The sequence below is a fragment of the Rattus norvegicus genome, chromosome 1 (genome assembly GCF_021556685.1).
Source record: "Rattus norvegicus strain SHRSP/BbbUtx chromosome 1, alternate assembly SHRSP_T2T, whole genome shotgun sequence".
Lineage (NCBI taxonomy): Eukaryota > Metazoa > Chordata > Mammalia > Rodentia > Muridae > Rattus > Rattus norvegicus.
The window spans coordinates 131,266,043-131,280,337 of record NC_141534.1 but is presented as its reverse complement, the minus strand read 5'-3'; the positions used below and the strand labels follow the sequence as shown (position 1 = coordinate 131,280,337).

At 45.6% G+C, this 14,295-nt stretch overlaps 1 protein-coding gene and 1 long non-coding RNA gene across 3 annotated transcripts in view; one reads left to right on the top strand and one right to left on the bottom strand.

Moving 5' to 3' along the window:
- Positions 1–5,774: 5,774 nt before the first annotated feature.
- LOC148007704 (uncharacterized) lies at positions 5,775–10,045 on the bottom strand. Its single transcript, XR_015646867.1, has 2 exons — positions 9,763–10,045; positions 5,775–6,666 (listed from the first exon to the last, which is right to left on the bottom strand). It is a non-coding gene; the product is annotated as an uncharacterized LOC148007704 (long non-coding RNA).
- Positions 10,046–10,148: 103 nt separating this feature from the next.
- Entrep2 (endosomal transmembrane epsin interactor 2) overlaps positions 10,149–14,295 on the top strand; it is a 411,852-nt gene continuing 407,705 nt past the window's right edge. Inside the window, exon 1 of one of the 2 annotated variants that reach the window (XM_087589068.1) lies at positions 10,149–10,590. In XM_087589068.1, coding sequence (XP_087445194.1) covers positions 10,372–10,590 — 219 coding nt within the window. In that variant the 5' untranslated portion in view covers positions 10,149–10,371. The remainder of the gene's footprint in view (positions 10,591–14,295) is intronic. The other variant, NM_001427632.1, reaches the window with a different exon arrangement.

The window sequence follows — 14,295 nt, the reverse complement described above, 5'->3', positions numbered from 1 at the left end:
AAGGTGGGGTTTCATATGTGTGGGGTCTCCCTTACCTTAAGAATACCTCTCTAAGAATCCTAGTTCACTGTAGGAGGATTCTCTTCAATGGCACTGTCTCTTTCATAATTACAGCAGCTTTTTTTTTTACCACTGACCTAGATGCTTTACTTTCTTGAATTTTGTCTGCTAAACAAACTAATCCCTTATTTTTCAGTTCAGCATCATTCAAGTTCTCAAGACGTGGCAGATTACAGCCAGTTTCTTTGCCAGCATGTATTGTGGAACCTAGTTCCCAATACAGTTCTTGTTTACCTTTGAAACTTTGTGATTCAAGCCTCCAATGTCTGCATTTCTCTCAGCATCTTTTGAGGGGTAAAATGTATATCATCGTCGTCGTCGTCGTCGTCGTCATCATCATCATCATCATCATCATCATCATCATGTGTATGTTTGTGAGTAGAGTATGTTAGGTCACCTGCACACAGACATATACAAGTGTGTGGTAGACATGTGAAGATCAGCAGACAACTTTGAGAAATTAGTTCTCTCCTCTTGCCTTTACATGGGCTTTGGGAATTGGACTCGGGTCTTCAGGCTTGCACTATTAGGTGGCAAATACCTTTACCTGCAGCACCATCTCATGGGTCCTTTCTTGGCATTCTTCTCTTCCAAGGTCTGATCAGAATGGGTCATTAAACTCTGCTTCTAGCATGATAGGCTTTTCTAGTTCCAAGAACCAAACTCTACATTCTAGCCACCAAGTAGTTCTAAGAGCCTAAGAATCATGGTTAGGTTTATCAGAGTAATAACCCCATTTCTGGTACTGATTCCTGTACTGCTTTCTTTCCTTGCTATTGTGATAAAATATCTTGACAAAAGCAATTTAAGGAAGAGAGGGCTTATTTTGGTTCATAATTCTCTGTTATTATCCATCATGGCCAGGAAGTCAGAGCATAAAGAGAATTACATAGTTAGATACTTTACACTCACAGCTAAGAAACAGCAAGGAATGCTTGTGCTCAGATTACTTTCTCCTTTTATACATCTAAGATCTCAGCTAGGGAATGGTGCAACCCACAACAAACTATTCTATTTCACTTAGCGGTCAAGATAACTGTCTACATGCATTCTCAAATACTGGTCTCCCAGATGATTCTAGAGTTCATTAAGTTGATAGTTAAGATTAAGTATTACATTCCCAAACTTATGGGACATAATGAAAGCGGTACTAAGAGGAAAACTCATAGTTCTTAGTGCCTGCAAAAGGAAACAGGAGAGAACATGTGTCAACAGCTCGACAGCACACCTGAAAGCTCTCGGACAAAAATAAATAAATAAACACAAGAGGAGTAGAAGGCAGGAAATAATCAAACTCAGAGCTGAAATCAACCAAGTAGAAAGGAAAAGGACTATACAAAGAATCAACAAAACCAGGAGCTGGTTCTTAGAGAAAATCAACAAGATAGATAAACCCTTAGCCAGACTAACCAGAGGTCACAGACAGCGCATCAAAATTAACAAAATCAGAAATGAAAAGGGAGACATAACAAGAGAATCTGAAGAAATTAAAAAAAATCATCAGATCCTACTACAAAAAGCCTATATTCAACAAAACTGGAAAATCTGGAGGAAATGGACAATTTTCTAGACAGATACCAGGTACCAAAGTTAAATCAGAAACAAATAAACCGTTTAACAAACTTCATAAGTCCTAAAGAAATAGAAGCAGTTATTAAAAGACCTCAAACCTAAAAGAGCCCAGGTCCAGATGGGTTCAGTGCAGAATTCTATCAGACCTACATAGAAGACCTCATACCAATACTGTCCAAACTATTCCACAAAATAGAAACAGAGCACTACCAAATTCCTTCTATGAATCCATAGTTAGTCTTATACAGAAACTACACAAAGACTCAACAAAGAAAGAGAACTTCAGACCAATTTCCCTTATGAATATTGATGCAAAAATACTCAATAAAATTCTTGCAAACAGAATCCAAGAACACATCAAAACAATCATCCATCATGATCAAGTAGGCTTGATTCCAGGGATGCAGGGATGGTTTAATATATGAACATCCATCAATGTAATCCACTATATAAACAAACTCAAAGATAAGAACCACATGATCATTACATTAGATTCTGAGAAAGCATTTGACAAAATTCAACACCTCTTCATGATAAAAGTCCTGGAATGATCAGGAATTCAAGGCTCATATCTAAAAATAGTAAAAGCAATATATAGCAAACCAATAGCTAACATCAAATTAAATGGAGAGAAACTTGAAGCAATCCCCCTAAAATCAGGGACTAGACCAGGCTGCCCACTCTCTCCCTACTTATTCAATATAGTACTCGAAGTCCTATCCAGAGCAATCAGACAGCAAAAGAAGGTCAAAGGGATACAAATTGGAAGGGAGGAAATCAAAATATCACTATTTGCAGATGATATGATAGTGTACTTAAGTGACCCCAAAAGTTCCACCAGAGAACTACTTAACTTGATAAACAACTTCAGCAAAGTGTCGGGGTATAAAATTAACTCAAACAAATCAGTAGCCTTCCTCTACTCAAAGGATAAACAGGCTGAGAAAGAAATTATGGAAATGACACCCTTCCCAATAGTCCAGATAATATAAAATATCTTGGTGTGACTTTAACCAAGCAAGTGAAAGATCTATATGACAAGAACTTCAAGTCTCTGAAGAAAGAAATTGAGGAAGATCTCAGAAGATGGAAAGATCTTCCATGCTCATGGATTGGAAGGATTAATATAGTAAAAATGGCCATTTTTGCCAAAAGCAATCTACAGATTCAATGTAATCCCCATCAAAATTCCTACTCAATTCTTTATAAAGATAGAAAGAGCAATTTGCAAATTCATTTGGAATAACAAAAAAAAAAACCAGGATAGTGAAAACTATACTCAACAATAAAGGAACTTCTGAGGGAATCACCATCCCTGACTTCAAGAAGTATTACAGAGCAATAGTCATAAAAACTATATGGTATTGGTATAGAGACAGGCAGATAGACCAGTGGAATAGAATTGAAGACCCAGAAATGAACCCACACACCTATGGTCACTTGATTTTTGACAAAGGAGCCAAAACCATCCAATGGAAAAAAGACAGCATTTTCAGCAAATGGTGCTGGTTCAACTGGAGGTCAGCATGTAGAAGAATGCAGATTGATCCATGCTTATCACCCTGTACAAAGCTTAAGTCCAAGTGGATCAAGGACCTCCACATCAAACCAGATACACTCAAACTAATAGAAGAAAAAGTGGGGAAGAGTCTCGAACGTGTGGGCACTGGGGAAAATTTCCTGAACAAAACACCAATGGCTTATGCTCTAAGATCAAGAATCAACAAATGGGACCTCATAGAACTGCAAAGCTTCTGTAAGGCAAAGGACACTGTGGTTAGGACAAAACGACAACCAACAGATTGGGAAAAGATCTCTACCAATCCTACATCTGATAGAGGGCTAACATCCAAAATATACAAGGAACTCAAGAAGTTTGACTCCAGAGAGCCAAATCACCCTATTAAAAATTGGGTACAGAGCTAAACAAAACATTCCCAGCTGAGGATTATCGAATGGCCAAAAAGCACTTAAAGAAATGTTCAACATCCTTAGTCATCAGGGAAATGCAAATCAAAACAGCTCTGAGATTCCACCTCACACCAGTCAGAATGGCTAAGATAAAAAACTCAGGTGACAGCAGATGCTGGTGAGGATGTGGAGAAAGAGGAACACTCCTCCATTGTTGATGGGATTGCAGACTGGTACAACCATTCTGGAAATCAGTCTGGAGGTTCCTCAGAAAATTGGACATTCCACTACCTGAGGACCCAACTATACCTCTCTTGGGCATACACCCAAAAGATGCCCCAACATATAAGAAAGACACATGCTCCACTATGTTCATCGCAGCCTTATTTATAATAGCCAGAAGCTGGAAAGAACCCAGATGCCCTTTAACAGAGGAATGGCTACAGAAAATGTCATACATCTATACGATGGAGTACTACTCAGCTATCAAAAACAATGACTTGATGAAATTCATAGGCTAATGGAGTGGAATGAACTAGAAAATATCATCCTGAGTGAGGTTACTCAATCACAGAAAAACACCCTTGATATGCACTCATTGATAAAGGGATATTAGCCAAAAAGCTTGAATTACCCAAGATGCAATCCACAGACCACAGGAAGCTCAAGAAGAAGGATGATCCATATGCGGATGCTCCCACTCCTTCTTAAAAGGGAAAAAATATCCATAGGAGGGGATACCGAAGCAAAATTTAGAGCAGCAACTCAAGGAATGGCCATTCAGAGCCTACCTCACACGTGGCCCATATATATACAGCCACCAAAACTAGATACGATTGATGAAACTAAAAAATGCATACTGAAAGGAACCAGATATAGATCTCTCCTGAGAGACACATTCAGGGCATGTCCAATACAGAGGTCGATGCTAGCAGCAAACCATTGAACTGAGAACAGGACCCCCTTGGGGGGAATTAGAGTTGAGGGAGCTTGCAACCCTATAAAAACAACAATGCCAACCAACCAGAGCTTCCAGTGACTAAACCACTACTGAAAGACTATACATGGACTGACCCAGGGCTCCAAATGCATATGTAGCAGAGAATAGGCTTGTTGGGGCACCAGGGGAAGGGGAAATCCTTGGTCTTGCCGAGGTTGAACCCCCAGTGCAGGGGACTATTGGGTGGGCAATAAGGGGGATGTATAGGGAGAATACCCATATGAGGGAGGGGTAGGGGAGGGAATGGGGGCTTATGGACAGGAAACTGGGAAAGGGAATAACGTTTGAAATGTAAGTAAAGAATATATCTAATAAAAATTAAAAAAATGATTAAGTATTACAATGGGATGATCTAATGGCTTTTCTAAGGCCTCATGTTGAAAAGTTTCACTGTCTTCTAACAGTGCCACTCTGAGAACTATGCTTTTAATACATGGGCCCTTGTGAAATGTTCGACATCCGAACTACATTACACATGTAAGAATCAAGGTCAGTACCATTGTCATAAAGTTTTATACCACTATTGTCTTACTATGAGTTTTATAGTTTTTGCTCTTATATTGAGAACTCTGATCCACTTTAATTTCTGTATATGATAAGAAATTGAACTCCTTCCTTTTATTGTGCATGCAAATACAGTTGTTTCAGAAATATCATTTGAAGTTTTTTTTTTTCCCCTGTTGAATGGTGTTAGTTGACCGGCACTTATCAAAGATCAACTGGTCTTGGATGTGTGGATTTATTTCTGGATTCTTAATTCTATTCTCACGGTCCCATGATGTATATCTTTACCCTCTGAGAGTACCATATAGTTTTCATTACTGAAGCATTGTGGTAAGCTTAGATATAATGGATCAGTCTGATACTGCTTGTATCCTATAGCTAAAACTGGCTCTTCAAGATGTGGTTGCCATCACAACAGATGCCCACATACTGCAGCGACGCTGTGTGAAGCTTCTCCCCAATTTAGCTGGTCAATAAAAGGTTAGAGCCTGTGATTGGGCAGTGGAGGGAGTAAGGTGGGACTGGAGGTGGGAGAGGAGGCTGCAGGTTGGGGTGGTGGGGAGAAGAGAAGAGGATGGATGGAAAGGAGGAAGCCATTGCCATGAACAAGAACCACATTGCCAGGAGAAACAGCAAGTATCAAGGGGCCTTATAGCTGGAGAATGAGTTAGCATGGCCCAAGATCTGCCCAATGTAGGCATTTGCCTTATAAATAAAATATCTAGACTGTGTGTCTATTATGCGTTTGTTAGAACTATAATACCAACAACATTGGTGTTCCATGTTGGGGCCTATATGTTGCTGAAATATTTAATTTCAATATGGGCTTTCTACCCTGCCTTTGATCACTGAGTTCCCGTATAAAAGACACACATAACCTTTATATTTACAAGAAGCCTTAACAAGCACTAAAGCTGGGCAGATGTCTATCCTCTATGTTATTATGTCTAATTCTCAACCAATATTCCCATTATATAATGCCATTTTTTTGTCTGGGCTGCTCTCAACAACAATTAGCCAACCCACGTGGCTACTATTTTAAGCTTCTTACTCCATGGTTTCTTCTTCTCTATTCACCTCAGGATTTATCTCTTCTCTTCCCTCCTGGTGGTTCTCTGACCCAAAGCCCAGGAACCCTAAACCCTGCTTATCTCGCCTCTGTCCAGCTATTGGCTGTTGGCTTCTTTATTCACCAGTCAGGGATAACTTGCAGGGATCAAGGTCACATAGCATCATCTGGGTCTATGTGAGGAGAGTGTCCCTTGGACCAGTACTTGTTGAGGGCAAAGACTCTGAGCACACGTTTCTTCTCGCTTGGAGAGGCACATTTATTTCTTGTCCATCTACAGAAAGGAACATGCCAAAGTGAGCAGGACTGGAATTCATTGCATGGCATGGCAAGGAGGTTGGTCAGCTGCCCAATCTCGTATGGCGAAAAGGTGCGTGAGTTGCCTCTCATCGAGAAGTTCAGCTGTGTGCTTTGCTTCCGTCTGGAGCAATAGCTTTAGTCACTTCATCCAGTCCGATCCAAGGAGAGAAAATGAAGTTGTCTTCAGTTGGTCCTGGAGGCCACCCAAGCCCTGCTATACTGCTCACTCGTATTTTAGTAGAGACAGATCCTGAAGATCAAAGGGGATGGACAATTGTCAGGGGCAGAGCAGGAGGCTAGACTAGCGCCAGCACCACCTTCTCCCCCCTCTATTTTCAAGCTTCCTTCCCTTCTTTCTTCATGGCCATGAAACCAGCCTGGTTTAATTATAACTCCAAATTTCAAGATAACTGCAGCCACCCTCGTCAACAGAATCTTAAAATTCTGTGAAAAAATGCTCAACAAAAATTATAGACTGGGCTCCCACGTGACGTCACAACAGACCAACCCAGGATGGCATCCCTCACGCTGAAATGCCAAGCTGAAGCTGGAATGTTCGTCCAGCTTCCTGGGAGATGTCTGACACTCCGGTTTCAGCGGCTCGATGATGAATCTCCTCTGCGTTAACCTTCGCCAGGAAAGGGATTTTGAAATCACCAGCCTTTCGGTTGGTTGCTGGTTGGTATTTTGATTCACCCCTTTTCATTTCTCCATATTGTTGGTGCTTCAGAGGAGAGTTCTCTGCACTTCTGACTCTGAGGGCTACCTGGCTCATGGATTGTTCTTTACTCAAGTTTGTTGTTATTTGTACCCAGCGTGTTTTTCCTTTCCTTTCCTTTCCTTTCCTTTCCTTTCCTTTCCTTTCCTTTCCTTTCCTTTCCTTCCCTTCCCTTCCCTTCCCTTCCCTCCCTCCCTCCTTTCCTTCCCTTCCCTTCCCTTCCCTCCCTCCCTCCTTTCCTTTCCTTTCCTTCCCTTCCCTCCCTCCCTCCTTTCCTTTCCTTCCCTTCCCTTCCCTTCCCTCCCTCCTTCCTTTCCTTTCCTTTCCTTTCCTTTCCTTTCCTTTCCTTTCCTTTCCTTCCCTCCCTCCCTCCTTTCCTTTCCTTTCCCTTCCCTTCCTCTCCTCTCCTCTCCTCTCCTCTCCTCTCCTCTCCTCTCCTTCCCTCCCTCCCTCCCTCCCTCCCTCCTTTCCTTTCCCTTCCCCTCCCCTCCCCTCCCCTCCTCTCCTCTCCTCTCCTCCCCTTCCCTCCCTCCCTCCCTCCCTCCCTCCTTTCCTTTCCTTTCCTTCCTCCCTCCCTCCCCCCTCCCTCCCCCCCTTCCTCCCTTCCTTCTTTGAAACTAATAGGACAGGTTTTTACAGCAGTAAAGTAAGCCTGATTTCTGGATCAATCTCTTTGACTCTCCCCATGTAGAGTTCCCAGAGGAACTAAGCGTTTGTAACCCCCTTCACTTAGGCCTCCTGCTTCAGGACTGACAGCATACCACTCATAAATTGAAAGGCGTCCATGTTTACTTCGAAGCGCTTTAATTAATAAATGAGAGTTTCCTGAAGACTGACCCTTAGCACTTCCTTGTGTGGGGGAGCAGAGAGCATCACCCACAGTTCCAAATAATCTAGCTCAAACCACTGCCACCCTTACCCAGTCACCTCCTCACGCCCTCTCCACTACTTCTGCTCCCCACTCTCCCTTCGCCCCACTTGCCTTACTACCTCTGCTTGCCCTACCCCTACCCCATCACTACCTCTTGCCAAACTGATAGCAATAGTTTCTGGATTACAGCGTGGTCAGAAAGCTCCTTTCTAGTCGCTGGGGCAGCAGGTACAGCAGTATTTTCTACCCCACGGAACCCAGACGCAACTGACTTTGGAGCAATTATCTGTGTGCTGACAAAAATCCCCCGGGGACCCTAAAGTCCCCCAGGGGACTTGCCTGCTTTTGCTCATCTCAAACCTTCTCTCAGGCAAACAGTGGGATTTTAAATGTAATTTTGACTAGTATACAATGTGGATAAGCTAAGTAATTTGCTCATTTGTAATGCTGATTACCTCTCTTTTGATGTCTTAGATGCTAGGCTTCTGCCCGGTTTTTGTTTGCTGAGGTACTTACGGCTAAGAGCCTTAAAGGGATGGCTTCTGCTTAGACCCCCCTAGTCTGAACCAGTTTTCAGAAGAATGCTTGAATGGGCGAGGGAGGTGAAGGCAGTCGAGTATCACGCCTTGATATTGTTTCAAGCACTGAAGAAAATGCTTCCTGGGAACTTCTAGATAGAAAATACCTCCAGGAAATTGGAATTTGTACTAGGGCACTCTAAACACCTGGCTAGAGGCTTATTTCATTTTATAAAGAACTGGGAGAGACGACAGTGGTTGGCCACGGGCCAATATTTGGAGGTCATCCACTTTATCCTGGGATTCCCACCCTCTCCCTTCATCCCTTGGCCATCCAGCTAAATTGGAAAATAAATCCCATCCCTGGTAAGGTGTTGGCTGATAAAGGCTGAGCTGTTGCCCCTTCACGGGGAATTTGCATTTTAATAGGGGCTCGTCAAGCCCCAAAGGAATCAATATCTCTAACGCTGAAATTTCAAGCACCAGCAATTGAGATATTTTCTGGAGGGCGCTGTTACCAATACAACGGGGTGGGGGGTGGGGTGGGGGAAGGCAGACAGGGACGGATGACTCCATAAATCCTGCCAAGAGGTCATGAAGAATGGCCTTGGGCTTTCATTCTTTTCAACTTTCCTTTTTGGTCAGTCCTTCATTCTTCCAACACTGCAGGCCCCATTCAACACTAATAGGCTTAAAGTTGTCCCATCAAACAGGGCCACAAAGGCATTAGGACAACCACACTTCCAGGTTTCCTTGCAATTCTAAGGAAGTCAATCATTATTAAAACTGTGGCAAGAGGGGGCATAGCCTGTTTAATAGGTTAATACAAGGTCCACTTACCTTCTCTTTTGCATACTGTCTCTCCAGTTCTTTATAAAATGAAATAAGCCTCTGGCCAGGTGTTTAGAGCGCCCTAGTACACATTCCAATTTCCTGGAGGTATTTTCTATCTAGAAGTTCCCAGGAAGCATCTTCCTCAGTGCTTGAAACAATATCAAAGCGTGATACTCGACTGCCTTCACCTCCCTCGCCCATTCAAGCATTCTTCTGAAAAATGGTTCAGCCTGGGGGCCTAAGCAGAAGCCATCCCTTTAAGGTTCTTAGAGGCTAAACTTGGGACTTGTTTTATAAAAAGCCCGCAAAGAAGAGGTGGATAGAAGGTAAATGCGTGCCCCAGAAGTGTCCTAGGTGGCTTCTAGGGTGATTCTTGAACTGCCTGAAGGCGGCTATGCTTATTACCTGGGGCTCGCCACGCCTTGGGCTCAGCGTAGCAAATCCACACCCGAGGGCTCCTAGCCCTCTCAGCGCTGCGGGTCCCACAGCCCTGCTCCCACGCCTAGGCCAAAGGCTCCCTTCCGAGCCCGCTGTCCTTGCGGGTGTCCAGACTGTCCGCTCTCTCCCCAGTATCCGCCGCGGCCCGGGAGGAGGCGCCAACGCGGAGGACACACCTGCGACCTCTCCTGCTGCCCGCTCCGCGCCTAGTCCCGGCTTCAGCTCTGGTTCCCTCCCGGGCCCTGCGCACAGAGGCTAGGCTCGCTCCCGAAGCCCGCGGCGGCTCGCGCCCGGCACGGCGGCTCGCGCCCGCGCCTCGGCCAAGGGAGCGCGCGGACGGGCGGGCGAGCGGGAGAGGGCGCAGCGCGGCCGGCGGGCCCTGCGTAGCGGCGGTGGCATGGGCGCGGGCACCGGTGCGGGCTGCGGGCGCCCGGCTCTCCGCCCGGCCCGAGCCGCTCGCTCCGGTCGCGCGCCGCAGCCTCTGCTGCCCGCGGGGAGGCGGTCCCGGCAGCCGGCGCAACTTGCCTCGGCGCCTCGGTGAGAGGAGCGCAGAGCGGAGAGAGCTTGCGGGACGCGATGCCTCCGGCCGGCGGCCCCCGCACACCGCGCCCGCACGCGCTGCCCCGCAGCCTGTCCCGCCTGCGCGAGTGCCCGGGCCGTTCCCGCATCGTGCTGGCTCTCGGGGCCACGCAGATGGCGCTCGGATGCCTCATCGTGGCCGTGAGCTTCGCGGCGCTGGCTCTCACCACCTCCGCCCGCGTGCGCCACTCCTGCCCTTTCTGGGCCGGCTTCTCGGTGAGTGTCTGCGGCGGCGGCGCGGGCTGGGACCCGGAGCTGCAGTGGCGGGGACGCGGCCAGCGCCGAGTGGGGGAGCGGACGCCCGGGTCTGGCTGCCGCCGCCCGGCGAGCAGTTTCCAAGTCCGGGCAGGGGAACTCCGGGGACCGCCGCGCGTCGCGCTGCCGCTCCAACGCGCTGCGCCTGGAGTTACTTTTCTGAGGGGAAAACAACCAGGCGCCCTCCCTTCGCCACCTGGTGGGTAGTAGTCGGTGGCTGGTCCCTGCCTGGGACAGCTGCCCGGATTCCAGCTCGCCGCAGGCGACCCGGGCAGCGGGCGACCGTGACCAAGGCGGCGCGGGGGCGCCCGAGCCGGGTACAAAACCCGCTGTGCGCGGCTCCCTTCGCTGCGGTCCTCGCCGGGGGCGCGCGGTGCTGCGGGTCAGTCTGGAGGGGACCGACTGGCCAGGCTCTGGCTACTCATCCCTTAAGCCCAGGACAGTCCACCTGGACCTACTGGTAATTTGGAGCGGGGCGTGTGCTATTTGAACTCCAGACTGATTTTCAGATTTTTGACCCTCAAATCATCCTTTATGAAAGAAGCCATTAGTCCGAGACGATTTTCTTTCTTTTTTCTTTTTGGTATTTTGTATCGTTTTGATGAAAGTTGATTATATTCTATATTAATAAAGTATGGACATATGGGAATAGGAGATAAATTCGGCACGGATATCTATAAAGAGGGCACTTGTTTCAAGAACTCTTGACATCTGTAACTACATTTGGTCGATGGTGCACAAATACATTACAGGCTTCCAGTGAACGTTCTGCATTTAAATTCCGCGTACACAGGCCCAAAACACGCCTTGGTAATTAATGTTCGTCGTTTGTTCTTAACTTTTGTAATTAAAAAAAAAGTTCAGTCCTTCATTGCTTTTATTTATTTATTTAGTTAGTTTGTAATGGCCTTTGTTCTTGCAAGTTCCTTGTCTGGTTTAGAATGAAATCTTAGCAAAACTACCCTGGAAACAAGGATCGATACAGGTGTGGCTGTTCATCCTAATGGGGGTATTAATTTTCAAAGCTTATTTCAGACAGGGGTGGGGACTCATCTGGGAGAGCGGAATAGGGTGGCAGAATGTGTGGTCACAGCTCCCAGTGTTCAGATCGATGAGAGGTGGGAGGCAGCCTCCAGGGAGCCTTGGTCCAAACCCGCCCCTATATATAGTCTCCACACATCTGTTGCTCGGTTTTTAGCATTACTTAATATGCGTTGTTTTCATGTCTGTCTAGTGGGTACTGAGTTTCAGCCTGCTGGAACCAGCCTACAGGTGGCAGACTGGTGAATTAGCTAGGCTTCCTGGCTCTTTCCTAAGCCTCCCCCCCACCTCCTCTGAGCCTTAGCTGGATTCCCTAGGGTGTTCGAAGAGAACTGATACACACACACACACACACACACACACACACACACACACACACACACACATCCTCAAAAATGAAACATTAATTAGAGACAGTAGAAAAACACTTATGTAAAAAGAACACATCCCCTACATTTTGTTTGAGGAGTGAAGTGAAATATGTAAAATAGTAATTCGGTTTGTGTTTCAACAGCTCTACATGATTAGATCTAGTTTCCCACAGTTCTGAGTCCTGTCCCAGCATTAGGCTTCGGGCTCCTGTTTCTCTGGGCTCTGGAGAACAGTGATGGACCCAGCATAAAATGCTTCCACATTTTATCTCCCTGCCCTCCCTCTGCCCGACCTTCCGCCTGTATTCCCACAGGCTTCTTTATAACCTTCATACTTAAATCAGCTACAAGTGTTTTGAAAATTATTTTTCCTATGCTGGGCTTGGACATCTTCATACTTAACAGGCACGTGCTCTCCCACTGAGTTAACTCTCCAGCCTTTAAATTCTTTCAGTACAGCGCACAGCAATTTTCACACGTTGCCTCTGCCCTGCAGAAAGAATGACTGGTTCCAGTTGGAACAGGTTTGCATGTTGATGTGGTTGTGAGTGAGTAACACGGGCTCTTTGCCTTCCTCGTGCAGCCTGCCCTCAGCCTCAGCTGCTTCTGTAGCCAAGGATGCAATCAACCACAGACTGAAAATATCCAGAGAACCCCGAATCTATACAGACACATGTATAACACTTTTCTGGTCAGTTCATACCCAAACGATGAAATATTGCGACCATTAGCACGGTACTTATATTGCATTAGTTATTCTAGGCAGCCTAAAGATGATTTTAAAGCACACGGGAAAACATATGTGGGTAATATGCAAATTGTCTGACATAGAAGGGATTTGAACCTCCAGTGTTGGAGGCTCCTGAGATCAGTCTTCCATGGTAATGGATATATTGGCCCTAACTACCTTGAGTGGTCTTTAAGATAGGTGGCCAAGATGGCCAGCTATTACCGAAACCCACACCAGGCTTAGTGCTGGACTCTGCTGTATGAACCTTCTGAAAGGAGACTGGGAACTTAATTGCTGCCTCGAACTTCTTGATCATCTGTGATTTAAACCTGATAAAGAATTGTTCTATCAGCAGTTCTTCTATTCAGGAAAAAGCAATCTGAAAAAAAACAATTCTTACTTTATTGAGCACTTACTATGTACGGGACCTGACAATCCCTTTTACATAGACCGTTGCCCATTTCACTGGCAGCCTAGTGGACTGTACCTCGTGGTGCTCAGGGCCTTGGCCAATTCACTCCCTTTGAATTTCTATCAGGTACCTCACTTGTCTTAGCTAGGGGGATGGATGCTTCACCAGCCTCTCTTCAGGGCCTGCTCCCCAAGCAGTTCTGGCAAGTTGTGGTGAGTGACCTGAGACGAATAAGAAGAAATCGGTAACTGCCCCGAAGTCACTGAGCCAAGATGTGGCTTTGAACTTAGCTGCTCTCACTTTAGAAACACCAGGTGCCTAACTGAAGATGACACTTGACTGTCCATGTGGTAGAGGGTGGAAGAGAACCTGTTGATGAAGAAGTCACCTCGACAAGGCAGCCACACCCTCTCTTAGGAAACACCCTAACCACGCCTGAAAGGTGAAGAGTCAAGAGATATTTGAAGACACATTACCCTGGGGACATTAGCAAAACTTAAAAAGTTCTGTGTGTGTGTGTCTGTGCAAATGTGTATATGTGTATGTCTGTGTGTGGGATATGTATATATGTGGGTGTTCATGTGTATGTATGTGTGTATGTATGTTTGTATGTGCCTGTATGAATGCCTGTGCATATATATGTCTGTGTGCATATATATATATATTTGTATATGTGTGCAAGATGTGTATCTGTGTGTGGTGTATATGTATGTGCTTGTGTATGTCTGTGTGACTATATGTGTAGGTGTGTATATTTATATGTATGTGTATATGTATATGTGTGTATGTTTGAATATATGTGAATGGGTATATATATGCATGTATAGTATATTTATGTACATGTATGTGTCTGTTTAATGTGTATATGTGTATCTGTGTGTGTGTATATATATATATATATATGCATGTGTCTGTGTGTATGTTTTTATATCCATCTGTATGTGTGTATGTTTGTATGTGTGTAAATGTGTGTGTGTGTGTGTGTGTGTGTGTCTGTGTCTGTGTGTGTGTCTGTGTATACACACAAGATTGCCATGTGGAGGTTTCAGTCCCTGGTCACCTGGCCTGTTGCTTTCCAGCAGGTCTGTGGCAAGGCAGTACATTGTGCTAGA